The sequence below is a fragment of the Lycorma delicatula genome, chromosome 1 (genome assembly GCF_047948215.1).
Source record: "Lycorma delicatula isolate Av1 chromosome 1, ASM4794821v1, whole genome shotgun sequence".
NCBI lineage: Eukaryota > Metazoa > Arthropoda > Insecta > Hemiptera > Fulgoridae > Lycorma > Lycorma delicatula.
Window position 1 is genome coordinate 297,501,922 of NC_134455.1, and position 14,950 is coordinate 297,516,871.

General features: G+C 26.6%; 1 protein-coding gene across 2 annotated transcripts in view; it reads left to right on the forward strand.

Moving 5' to 3' along the window:
• Positions 1–14,950, forward strand: part of LOC142333193 (peripheral plasma membrane protein CASK-like) — a 161,269-nt gene that overhangs the window by 103,038 nt on the left and 43,281 nt on the right. For both annotated transcript variants that reach the window (XM_075380169.1, XM_075380176.1), the window contains exon 4: positions 11,591–11,689. In XM_075380169.1, coding sequence (XP_075236284.1) covers positions 11,591–11,689 — 99 coding nt within the window. The remainder of the gene's footprint in view (positions 1–11,590; positions 11,690–14,950) is intronic.

The following is a 14,950-nucleotide window of genomic DNA, read 5'->3' on the forward strand; positions in this document are numbered from 1 at the left end:
AAAAATCTTTATCATAATCTAATCTATTCCATCCTTTATTAAATATTTTTTAAGATCTTCCTGTATTTAGTTTTCATTTCTTCAACCTGTCTTTTAAAATTAGTACAATAACTAAAATTTCCTGCGTTCCTGGTTTTTTTTTTGAATGCAAATTGGTTTTGATCATTTACATTTTTTATCTCTTGTTCTGTTCTTCTAAAAATTATTCTAGTAGTATATGTTACTATTACTGTGCGGTTGTTATTGAATTTATCTGTCCTGCTTTCTTTGTTTTAATAAAAACAATGCTTTTATTAAACTCTGATTGCACTTCTCCAATCTACAAATTTTTGGATACTAGCTTATACAACCTATTCAATCCTACATCTCCCAGTAGCAAAGGTAGGTATTAAGATATTATACAATCCATTGCTACTTTTTATTCTTTTTTAAATCATTCAGAACTCTGTCAAATTCAGATTACAATTTGAATTCATATTTAAATTAAATTCTGAAAAAAAATGTTTCTCTGAAGTTACATTCAATTTTTCTTCCTCTTTCAGAATTTTATAAGGTAATTATTTTGCTTTAAACATGTACATTTCAATTTACATATGGTTTTCGAGTTATAGAGGTAATCATTTGATCACTTTGACTTACTGAGGTAAAATTTCCTACAAGAATTTTTTCGAGTTATCCACAGCTTTTTTTTTGATTAAGACAGGTTTTATCAAGGGAAATGAAAAGATTTGTCAAGGATTTCGAATTATCAAGGTTTGTGTTATCTATATTCTCCCCTTTGTTCTTCTACATTCTCTTACCTCCTGTTATCTCTCTTGGGTTTTTGTGTTATACCTATGTTTCTTGTAATTTCTATTTTTTTATCTCTCTTTCAACCAGGCTTCCATTAATACTTTGCACTTTCTATTAATTTTATTTTTTACATGCCAATACTTTCAAAAGTTTTTTTTTGTTTTTCACTTTCTCCATTCTTCTATTATCAAGTATTTCTTGTTATCCAAGGTTTTCTATCAGCTTTAACTTTTTTACTTAAATTCAGTGAAATAACAAGGTTTTAAAGCTCCTGTGGCAAGTGTCTAACTTGTGCCTCCCTGTAACCCAATAATAACAAAAAATATAAAAAAGTTTAATGTAACAAGTTAAATTTTACTAAATGCATTATATTAAATACTTACTATTAATCTCATCAAAATGAGTTACCTGTATATACAATAAAGAATTTCTCAAGATATTTGTATGAATAAATAATCTGTGACTTAAATAAGAACTAATTTTTATTCATATTCAATGACAACAAAATAAAAGAAATACAAAACATAGTTATATGTTAAAACAATGTAATAAAAACATAAAACAGTTCAGCATATTTTATAAAGTAATTTTTTTTTTGTTTTTAATTTGCAAACACATCTATTATATTATCATAATTTAATGTTTTGGCAACATCTATTTCAATTTATATATTATAGACGTGTTTGTTAATTGCTCTTGTTCAATAGAAGAATGAAGGTATGATTTTATAATTTTTAATTTGCTAAACAAACGTACGCAAGAAGCTGTTGTTACAGGGATTGTTATGAAAATTCTTAATGATATCTCTAGATTTGGATATGTGTTTTGTAATGAGAGTTTGTAATTTTTTTTGCAAGATTTGAATAGCGTCCATATGCCCTAAATTTTCAAAAACTTCCATGGCCTGATATTTGAAACTCTCAATTTCACATACAAATTCTGGAGCATCTAAGTCACTATTATATCTAGTCACTAGTGCATCTAGTCACTAGGGTTTAAGATCATCTAGCGCATGATTTTTAAAGTGTGCCCATTTAAAAAACTGAAATCATTTGCGACATCTTGCAAAGCTGTAAAATCTATCTTTGAGTTGTATCAGTATTATATCTAAAACTTCACAATTTCTTTTTCTAGTAATGCACTTTCATTCATGGCAAACAAATCATCAGTAGCTTTCTCACCAGGCATATTATTCATTTTGCGCCGTCTCTTTTCTGGAATGTAAGTTTCAATATTTGTTGTTTTGGCTAAACGTTTTGCTGAATTGTGAAGCGATCGAAAAAATAATTTCAGACTGTTGAATTTTGTTTTTAGAGTATTTATCATTTTCGTAACATTTTAAACTGTGCTTTTTCTTTCTTGTAAAAGTAAATTTACTTTATTTATCTTTGCTAATATTGTATCCCAAAATATTAGTAGTGCAGCAAATTAAAATTTTGTTAATAATTTTAGCAACATTCAAGCATTTGTTACAGAGTCTACTGTAACTTGTCTTTGTCCATCACACATTTCATTTAGAAGTTCTATTATTAGAGGCATTTGATTTCGTAAAGCTTTAACCGCGTTAGCTTTCGCGGACCACCTCGTGTCACTTAAACCTTTAAGACGAACAGATAACTTTTCTTTTAAAAGATTCCATCTAATAGCAGAATTTACAAAAAAGTTAAACAATTGTTGAATTGTTTCAAAACATGATTTCATTTGAATCATTTGATTTCATTTGAGATGTTTGTACAGCATGAATGTCTATTAAATTAAGGCTATGAGTCGTGCATAGAACAAATCTTGCCTTATTGTTTAAATGTAATATCCTGGCTTGTATCCTCTTGTATTTACCTGCCATATTCGCCCCATTATCATATGATTACCCTCTTATATTTCTAATATTTTATCCGTCTAATGTTAACTTGTTTTCGATGTCATTCTCAAGTGCTTCACCAATTTTTTCATATGTCACAATAAAGTGTGTGAAGGTTTATTCAATGCTACATTTATTCATGTTGGGATCAATGTTAACATAGCGCAAAATTTGCTCATCTGTTCTTGGTGAGAAGTGTCAGGTGTGCTATCAAGTAAAATAGAAAAATATTTTGTTTTTTGAATATTCTAAATAATATGCTGTCTAAATTTAGAAGCAACTATATTAATTATATCATTTTGTATTATAGGAAAGAAATAATTAACTTGATTTTTCTTCTGACTTTCAATATGTTGCGCAATAATAGGATTGTAATGACTAATTAATTCTATCGTGTTCAGAAACTTTTTCCACATTCGGGATGACCAATTTTTTTACAAGTTCCTCTCAAAGCGTCATAATTTTTTATGCAGAATGACATCCAAAAATCTTTTAAAATATTCCTCCACTTTTCTTTTTCTTTTAAAATTTCTTCTTGTAATTGATCGTCTATAAAACCACCTTTCTTAATTTTTGATCTGAAAGTTTTACATTTGGCATAACTTTTTTTATGATGTAATGAATTTTCATGACGTGGTAACATAAGATTTAAATGCTGCCAGTCTCAAAACCCCACAGTAGTCCATACATTATGATTTTTTCCAAAAATTATACACGGGAAACAGAACAGTTCATCTTTTCACCTACAATATATCAACCAATTTCTGAAAAGGGTTTTTACAAACCATTTTTTATCAAAATGCCTATTTTCTCTATCAGGATAAACACTTAAATTATAGCACAACTCTGGTCCATGTTGAACAATTATTTGTATGTTACTATTAGTTAAGTGCCATGTTGTGGAATCATTGAAATCGACTATTTTTGCATTATTATCAATATTTTCTAATTTAACATCACCCATACAATTATCATTACATGTACATTGCTTCTTGATTTCCTGGTTTGGATGTGATGTTCAATTGTACACTCCCTTCTGTGTCAATTTCACATGAAACATGATTACTTGTAGAAGGCAAATTTAATTCAGTTGTTAAGCTTGAATGAAATAGAAGTGTATATGATTTTTTAAGAAAAATATCAATCGTTGTTATATTTTCCTTTATATTTTCAATCTTCTGTTCTCTTATTTTTTTAACTGTGTACCGGATGGTTTTTTGGTGGCTTTTCCGTTAATTGTTTTTGCAATTAAATTTTTTTTTATTAATATAATTATTTACAGTGCTTACTCAGTCAGTATGGCAGTATATTGTATATAAGTAAAATTATATTTCTTTTCTAGTGTGTTTTGCTCCACAAAAGAGAGAAAATATATAAAAATAATTACGACAAAGCAACAACACAACTAATCTTATGGACGAGGATCGACTAGGCTTGTAAGATAGAGGGAGTGCGATGCGCGCGCAATAATACGCGTCTCTGGTCAGGAGACTAAAAATGGGCAGTGACAGTTGGTGTTAATTTATGTTGTCAACTGAAATGAAAATCACGCGCAATTCTCAACCGGGTCGGTATCCTTTGTTTTGCGCCCGTGGCGGGCGACTTTTTCGACACGCCCTCGTTACGGCACTGCTTAAATTTTCTTCTACGGCCTTGATTATTTCACTTTTAAAATTTATTGGCTCATTTTTACCGAACCAATTTTATAGTAACTTTTGTGTATGACTTAAGGGTTTTACAAGTGCTGAAGTTACATCATTCTTCTTTAGTCTGCCTGTATCCCGTATTTTTGTTTTCAGTTTTTCTTAGTTTCTTATACTTCAGCAGACCTTTCATAATTAATAAATCATGATCATAACAAATGTCTTAGCCTGCATGTGTTTTAAGAAAATAATTTGGTTTCAAAATTTTCTTATTTTTTTTTAACCATTACATAAATTTATTTGATCTCTTCCTTTTTCCACATAAGGATTCATTAAACCATTTGCAACCACTCATTTTATCGTTCCTTTTTGCTTTCTTATCATAATATTATCATTCTTAGGTTTCTCCTGAATTTTGTTGTGAATTTTTCCCTCTCTTCAGGAAGTAGGCTGAATATTTCATAAATGTAACTTTATTATTTGTATGAAGAATATTACCCAAACGTACTCTTTCAGAATTTTCTGCCTTGAAGCATTCTTATTTTTTCCATGAATTGTGAAATAAAATTAATTTGCTCATAAAATAATCACAGTTTGCTCATCCAATTTTTTGAATGTTAATCATTTGGTAACATCTAATGAAGAGTTAACAGAAATAAATTTTATTTAAATAAAATATTATTAAAAATAACCAAAACATTATAGAACATTACATTAAAATGGAAATTTATCAAATTTTTAAAACATTTTTTTTTTTTTTTTTAGTACTTTTAACAGATTTGAATAAAATTCCTTACAGTTCTTGAAACTGTAAGTTATTTTAATTTAATCAGATTCATCTGTCCAAAAATACTTGAGTGGTCTGCTGAACTCTTCCAAGTGCATTTTCTACTGTTTTTTTGTCTCATTGTCTTCTTACTGAAAAATAATTTTCTGTTTATTTGTATTATACTCTTTATCTTCTTTTATGTTGTATCAAACAGTTTCTTTGTTCTGATGCTTAATTACTGTAACTTACTATTAATTTGTTTGTAAGAGTATATATTTTTTTTGTAAATTATACTTTTAACAAAAATACAATTATTATTTATCCGCAGTCTTACTCTAGGGTTGATTACAATTATATTAAGTTTTAGTTAATATTACATTTAGTGTTTATTTGTTACTAGTGATACTTTTTTTTGCAATAGAGAATATAAAAGAGACTTTATTAAAATAATTCTGTGTTTCTATGAGTTAAATTTCTGGATTGAATGTTATAAAATTATAAACATTTAATTTTTTTATGTCTTCAGTCTTAAACTTGTTTGTTATCGACTGGTTTCATAATTTCTGCATAACTTTGTCTTTAAAAACAATCTTTTATTAATGCAAGAAATAAAAATCAAGAGTATAAACTTTGAAACCAGTTGCCACAAGGAAATTGAATTGGATGTACATGTGTATACATATATATATATATATATATAAAACTAGCATGCTCACTTGCATGTGGGTCTTGTGTATTGAATTTAGTTCTGTGCATTTATTGGAATCATTGATAGTAATTACATTAAAAAAATTTGTCATTTATGCCTAGTAATAGATTTCTGTATCGAAATAATTTGTAATGAAACACCTGTTCATGGCCAATATTTGAAATATAAGTTGTAAACTTGTGAAATCGCATGCTTTTCTTCATTGAATGGGTTATAAGTAACATATTTTTATGTGTATGATAATCTTTGTACAATCTTAATTTTTTCTTACACATCTTTAATTTTTTTTTATTCAGCATGCAACTGGTGCCTGTGGATATGATATGCATGATTTAGTTTTATAAGTGTTACGTGCATTGTTTCAGTAGTTTGTGTTTTATGCATTATAAACATTCATATTAAATAATATCTGTTTAAAAACTTAAGTCAGCTAATATGTTAGTGTTTATTATAAACTTAAATGTTATCATATATTTTATGCTGATTGTTGTTAGAACTTGTTGATTATTCTTATTCATGAATAAGAGACTATTGCATTGAATTAATAAATTATAATTGCATTAATGTGTGTATTGAATTAATAATGTTATTTTTTAGCAATTTGTTATATATTTTTTTTTTTATTGTGTAAAACATTTAAGATCAAGCAATTCAGAAACACTTTTTTATAAGTGTTACAAAATATAATTGACAAATCCTTTTTTTTTATTATACTTTCTGTACAGCTGATCATATTCATAATTACAGTTTGACTTTTGCATTATCCAGAATCATGCTAGCCAGAAATGAAACAGATCTATTAATAGTGATTTTCCAATAATAAAATTCCACTGATAACATTGGCATTCAAATTCAGCAAAATATAATTGGTAGATGTATTGGCTCAACAACTTCGCAGGGAAACTGCCAACAACTAACTGGTGCTAGTGCATTAGTGGATTAGATAACTGGTGTTAATAGTACTAATTCAACAAAATAGTTACTGAATCTGATATAAAATTAATTAATTACATGATAACTGTTGGTCATTATTTTGTTGATATTACAATTTGTATTCATTCAATGTTTTGCTGTTAAAAAATATTGCCAAATTAAAACTTTTCAGAAAATGGGACAGAGATTTTTGTGGAGAATTTTGATATATTTGATACTATATTTAAAAAAAAATGAAAATATGATTCAGTAATGCTTCATCCAATTTGAACAGGTTTAATGGAAGAAAATTCTTTTTAAAGTTATGTTTTACTGTGTTAAATAAAATGAACTGTTTGAAGGTTTTCTTCAGTTTATCTTTTTGAATAGCTTTCTTTGTCAAGATTTCTGTTTTGAAAATAATTTAGTTCTGTCTATGCTACATCTCCTATCCTGAATCTTTGGTTATTACTTTAGTTGTAATTGCTCACTGATGTTACATTACTTCCTATAGAAAAAATCTTATGCCTGACTAGTATTTTTCTATTTTTCTTCAGTCACAGTAAAATATTTCATTCATTTATTTTATCTGTTAATCACTTCATCAAAGCTTTCTTCTTTTATTGTGTCTTTTTATCTTTTTTTTAATAGCATTTTTATTATTTATTATTGAAGCATATCCTCGAAGTTTCAAAGCATCTACTTCAGGATTTAATGTAATCTTACAGCAGATGTTGCCAAAATGCTAAGTCTGCACTACAGATTGAACTTGGACCTTATTCCAAGCTGTTTTTCAATTGGTTAAAGCCAGCTGATTAAAATTGTAAATTTTTACAACTGTAATAAATTGTGTTGTACTTCGCAATTTAATTTTGTTGTTATTTTTAATACTGTTAGTTTATACTATAAAGCTTATTATTGTTTTTTCATCTTTTATGTTTTACGCCATGAACTTTAATAATTTACTACTTACCTTAAAATATAAAAATAGTAATGGCTAAAAAGTTATATTTATTTTTTAATGGTAGATTAATCAGGTAACATATTAAGTTTTTATTAATGATTTCAATAAAAGAATATCTTCTCTATTCTATTAATAAATTATTGCTCTAATTTGTTATATTTATTTACCTACTTATTTTTGGAGAAAGACATTTTTTCTAATTTATTGGATTTTTCATCGTATTAAAAAAAAAGTTCTGTAAAAATTATATATATTAAATTTTTTTTCTCTAATTTTATTTAGGAATTACTTTCTTGGCTTAAATACTAGAATAAAATAATATAAAATAGTTTTAATGTTAAGAAAACTGATCAGTCATAAATATGGTAATATATATTTAAGAGTGCGTACGTTAATATTGTCAGTACTGTTTTATTTTCATTTTGAAAGTAAGTGATTTTCTAATGATGATAATTCGCTAAAATTGTGTTATTTAATTTTGTTTAGTGGGTTATTAATAAATTAAGTACTATATTTATAAATATTATCCAAGTATCATATTATTACTTATGAGTTATCAATATTTTTTATTATCTTTGTGTTATTCATATATCTAGAGAACATATTGTACATAAATTTAATGCCCATTATCATTTGTTTAGAAATCCATTGATTATGTATAGATGTATACCACATGATTTATACTAATGGTGCTTTAATTACATTCGTAAATATCCTTTGTATAAAATATATTTTGTTATAAATTTTGCCAATAAGTTTCAATTTTTGTATATTACTGAAAAGTTACGTATTCTTGGTAAGTTTTATTATTTGTGGAATACAGCTTAGTATGAATTCTACACTACTTTCGAGATATTCTGCTATTTAGTTACGTTAATTTATTTTAAATGTTTTGTTAAATATACCATTTAAAAGATTAAAAATATCAGATGCTATTTCTGATTAATGGATTTTCCATGATATTAAAAAATTAATTCTGTATATGTGATACATACATATATATATATATATATATATATATATATTAAACATTTTTTCTAATTTTACTTAGGAAAATACTTTATAACTTTTTCTGACTGTAAAATTTATGTGTAAATAACAATATAAAGCTATTATGTTTCTTTAATCAGGTTCAAAAAACTCTTAAACCCTGTCTTATAAGCCATTCATAATTAAGATATAATATAAAAATTTTGGTAAAAAATGTATTTTTAAGTTATTTGATAAAATACCGTAACTCAGATATCATTGAGTGATAACTGAGTTTTCTTTAAAAAATTAAATAGAAAACAGTGCCAATAAGTCATCGTAAGACATTTTTGATATTCATGCATTCCGGTCCTTCAAATCATTCAAAATTTTCATTTTTTTTAGACTTTCTAAACATAAACAGATGTTAAAGAATTATGTCCAGAAAAATAAATTTGTCTTATTTAAAACAAATTCTAAAAAAAAATCCAAAATATAAATCATATAATAGCATTTAACATAAAACAACAATTAAGTGTACAGACTGACCAGGCTGTATTGCGGTCATATACATACTTGCTTATCACTGTGAGTTAATGGGGATGTTTCAATTTTCTTCTTTTTGTGTGTTTTAAATATGATGGATGTGCTTTTCTGTACATGATGTTTGATGACTCTGTCAGTAGTATCACTAATTACTAAACATCTATGCTTTGATTCCTTGCAAGGAATGACATTTTTTTATGATGAAAGAACTACCTTTCAATAAAATCCATTTTGTAAACAGAAATTTGTTTAAATATGACAAGTTTGATAGTTTGAAAAACCAAAACTTGTAAATAAAAAAAAAGTTGTTAATTGTGTTTTCTATTTAATTTGAATAGAATGAATTCAAAAAGCTAATCTAAAATCAATCTGGGATATATGTTAAATTGTATCACAGTAAAAATAATCATATCGAAACTAACTATGGATAATGTAGTCTGTTTTATATATCATATAATTTATTTAGTTTTTTCATTGATTATTTCAAATGTTGCCATATGTATGCTATTATAAAAAAAAAATAAAAAGAGGTTTATATTTGTAACAATTTGTTTCACCGTTTTATTAACTTTCATGTGTATTTTATTTTTTTACAGTATTTATAATTAACATTTTTGCTACCTTCAGGTGATTTATTTATTTTTGACTGGTGGAAAATGTATGTTCTATAAATTACTAATAATTACATTTGTAAATCTGAGTATATAAAAGATGTGCAGGAAAATCTTTTCTTACACTTTTTATAGGTAAATACTTCCACATTACCTCAACTCCAGTGATTTTTTAAAAATAATTTATGCATTTCAAATATTTACACCCATTTGATTTTTTAAATAAAATAATTTGTGTTAATGTCTTAGAACATTATTGAATGTTTAATATTAATTATTAATAACTGAAGAGGATGCTTTTTGATCCTTATAATTCTTACAAATCTCATAAATCTCGTATTCAGTTAACAAAGGAAACTTAAAACTGAAAATTAATCAAATAAAGTAATACTGTACAAAAAAATCATGATAACAGAAATTTAACTTATAGCTTTAAATGTTATTTATTTGTGGGCAGTGCAGCAAAACCTAGGAATGGCTTCATAAATAGTAGAGCCATAAGGAACTTGATTCAAGAGCTGGTTTCTTTCTGTTAGAACTTCTGATTAACAGATAAGAAATTATTATTTTATTTTGTAATGAAATAGTCGGTAAAATATTCACATTTTAGAATTTTAATTTATAGTAATTCTGTTGAAAAATTAATTCCTTTTTTATGCTGCTAATTTTGGAGACAACATAAGTAACCATTGACTTAACAGCAACAAAAATAGGCTAAGGAATTTGTTTTTCTCTAATGTTTTTTTCTCATGCAGTATCTTCTTAATTTTAATAGAATGCTAAATTCTTTATTATGAATTTATTTTCTTAATGTTTGGCTTTAAAATTTTAAATATATTTTTTTAATTAATATTTGTAATCCTATTTTTATTCACTTTGGATTTAATTTTCAATAGTGTAATCAAGGTTAGCATCAATGAGCAAAAAATGAGATTTATCTTTTTTTTTAAAAATTGATAAGTAAGATTATACTACTAAGTACCATCATTGTTCAAGCTTTCAATTATTAATTGGCAACTGCCTATAAGAAAGCAAGTCGCTTTTCTTAATGAAAAAAAAAAATTGCATTTTATAAAATATGTATCTTTAAATTAATCTGTACTTGTTAATTTGTTATATATATTATGAAAAATCAAAAAGGAGTTGAAATAATGTTAAAGAATTAAAAAAAAAATAATCATGTATTTGTTATGGTTTATTAGATTTAAAATTAAGAACTAAATAATATTTTTTATGATAATAAACAGCATCATATAATGCATAATAAAAAAATTAACTACCATTTTTTATGCCTTTTTTCTGTAAATTTATTGTGAATTGTTCTTCATGCAATATCTCATTATTTGTACCTACATTAATGCTTATAACTCATGTACGCAATGTTCTTTCTTAATGTATATCTGTTTACTTTGATACTATTTAAATAAACTGTTTATTATTAGAAGAGACTGATGTTTTAAATTTATATTTTCAAATTTTAGTTATATAATGGATCTTTAAAAAAAATATATAATTTAAAGTGTTTTGAAATAATTGTAAATGAATTACAGTTTTGTTTGTTCTTAAATACATAGGTTTTTTTACTAATTTTAATGCTATTATTGTACATATCACTGTATGTGTATTAGTGGCATATTATTTTTTGTATAATGTAACTTTTTATGCATGCTGATAATTTCATATAAATTCATTATTCATTTATTAAATTAAAAGATTTAAAATAAATTTAAAAATAAATGTATCTTTAAGTATTTTTTATTGAATTGGGGCAGTTTTATCTTTTTTTCAGTAATTTATGTAGTGTTTTTCTGTTACAGATTTTTGTTCGTGCTCAATTTGATTATGACCCTCTGGATGATGACCTTATACCATGTGCTCAAGCCGGTATCTCCTTTAAAACAGGAGACATTTTACAAGTAAGTAATTGACCTTATCATCTGCAAAAGTAGGGTCATTGAAAAAGTACCCGTTTGGGATATCACGACTAAATAATTTCAAGAGAAAAGTCACTATTACACATGAAGACATATGCAAGTTTTTTCATATGTTAGTCTGTTTCAATCTATTTTTTCTCATTTTCTTTTGAGGTTAATTTTAAAGCATAAAGCCAGCAGAAAGTTTCAACATGTTCAAGTAACTGTTGGCTGTATTTCTTTTTCAGCAAACAAATTTTTTTTTTCAGCACTTCACAATTTTGCATTAGCACTTATGTTGGGAGAGTAATGAACATATTTAACAATATATTTAATTTTTAAAACTACAAAGTTTTTCACATGTGGTAGTTACACATACATTTATATGAAAATTTGTTTCATCACTAAACAGAAAATGGTTGTATATCACCATAGCAGAGAGGTGCTTTTAATCTGGGTTTGAATCCAGTCAGGTTTGATATCTTTTGTTTGTTAAATAATTTATATCTCATCATCATCTTTCAGTATTGTTAATTGTTTGTTGCCCTTTTGTTGCTTAAGAAAATAAATATATAATGTGCCTTATGAATATATTATCACCACCATTAATTTTATTCATTCTGAGTTGATTTAACAGATAATGATCTCAGAATTTAAATTCATGCAAAATAAATGTATTTAGATGACTTTATTTCAGACTGGCGTTCAAGAAACTATACTTGAGTAAATATTAATATCCTGCAATAGGTTGGAATAAGAGTAGATCCACTCTAAAACTTCTACCAAATTCCTCTGCTAAGGGCAGAAAATGATATCAAATTAATTAAAAAATTAAGTGCTGTATTAATTGCTTAACGCATTACTTTTTCTAATGTTCTTGTCAAATCTTTATCTCTCCCTTCATTCTGGTCTGAGGTAGGATGTATCTTCATTGTAATTTGATCTTCTTTGAATTTTAAGATGGATCTTACTTGTTACCTGTGTTTAGGGTTGACTCACGGGAAAGCTACTGGATCATCTTTTGAGTCTCTATTAATTTGACTAGATATTCTATGATATGCAAAATATTATTAGGAATCAATCAGAGGGGATTTTCTAATATAATATTAGTAAATAATTTGATAATTAGGAAGTAAGAAAATTAAAATTCCTAGTAATGAGAACTGACCTTTAATGATTACTGATATGCTGCATCTATTCTCTTAGATTAGATCAGATCTGAATCATAAAGGTCATTCAATTGATATGGTGATTAGCATGCTGGGTTTTAAATCAGTTGGTTTCAAGTTTAATGCATGAATCTACCATTTTTTCAATCATTTCATCTATTAGTATGTTTAAAAAGCATGTTGAAGCCCATTGTAATATAATATTTTTTTTTTTAAATGAAATATTTTGTCATTCGTCTTTTATACTTCTATTACTGTAAAATATTAATCAGCATTCATTCTTAACAGATTTTATTGGTATGCAATAAATTATTCAGGCTTTTGACTGGATATATTATATTTTCGTATCAACTTCATCAAGACTGTGTAATTTTTATAGAAAAACACAACATACATTGTCAAGTAAAGACATTTATAATGATAAACTGATATCACTGAGCAAAGGGTAAAACACATACATTTTTCAAGTTTAATCTTTCTAGTGTAATTGGACTGTAATAATCTCTTTGCTTTTCCTATCCATCATTAACTATTTAGCGTATTATTCTTATCTCACAATTGAACAAAACTAATGTTCACCAATGAACATGCTACTTGTTACAGCATGATCAAGGAACTTAGCAACTCTCACATCTTCAAGTTGTGTTAAACTCCTATAGCTCTTTGGAACTACACATTCGAATTTCAGCTTGTTTCATTGTCATCAGCAAGCATAATTTCTGCATCTAGCCATATCTGCTTGAAGCATAAAAATTTCAGGTTCTTCCTAATCTACCAGCAGCTCTTTATCATTCTCTTATGTATTCACTCTTCACTATCCTTCAGCTATCTTAAATCTCCTTCAGCTCAATCTTTCCTGTGGTCTCTTTTACAATTCCCACCTCCTTGATATTCCCACTTAACCAATCTTTTTGCATGCTTGTATAATTTTATCCATTTTTGACTATTATACCAGTGATCTCATTCACTGAAAAGTTACCGCATTTATTATTCAACAGTTATCAGTCCCATTGTACTTATGGTTGCAGACATGTATACCATTCTCAGAGGGACTTTTTTAAAATTATTTTCAAAGAGGTGGAACCCACCCACTCATCTACACTTACCACAACTCAAATATCTTAAATGGTAATGGTAATATTTAATTACATTTTGATTGACAACCCGAAAAAAATAATGAATTTTGGTGAAAAGAGAATTAAAATTCACCCATCCTTTTGCACAATAGGTGCAAAAAATCATTTAGGATAGTACTTTATTTAAATTTCAGTTCAACAAAAATAGCTATAAAATTATGCGATAAATACCATTAATGTGATAAATACCATTGTGATAAATACCATTATGTGATACTTCTTAAACCATTTGAAATTATCATTATCTGTGGATTAAAACTGTGAAAATTATTTTTTAAATTACCAACACAAATTTCACCAGTAAGTGTTTTGAAATTTTCAAGGGTTGAAAACTTTTTTTTTGTATGAGATGATGTAGCTTGTGACATCTCATCAGACCCTTTAAATGACAAGTAATTTGGTACAAATAGAATAAAAATTAGTTCACTGGTATTGAAGTTATCATTAAAAATGTAGATTTTTAGGTTATATTGGGATACAGTGTTATTGACCCAAAGCATTAGGTCTGAAATTGTCCATTCTTGTTAAAAATATGGGTTTTTGGTTTCTCCAGCATTGAAAAAACATACCAGTAAACACAGCATTACAATATCAGTTAAACATATAAAAAACCAATGATAAAGTAAAATTCACAAATGAATTTGTTAATAAACATAACTGCCGATACTGGAGCAATGTAAATACTCATGTTTTCAATATTTGAAACATGCAACATCCTGAAAAAATAAATGTGTGGGCTGGGATTTACGGTGATAACATAATCGGTCCAGTATTTATCAATAGAAATTTGACAGGTGAAAAGTTTTGCAGTTGCTAGATGAAGTTATTCTCCCACTAATAGTCCATGCCTTAGAAAATCAGTTAGATGACAATGGAAACATGTTACTTAATGAAGACATGCTTCACTTTCAGCGAGACGGAGCTCACTGTTCACTTCCAATTCAACAGTGGTTGGACTG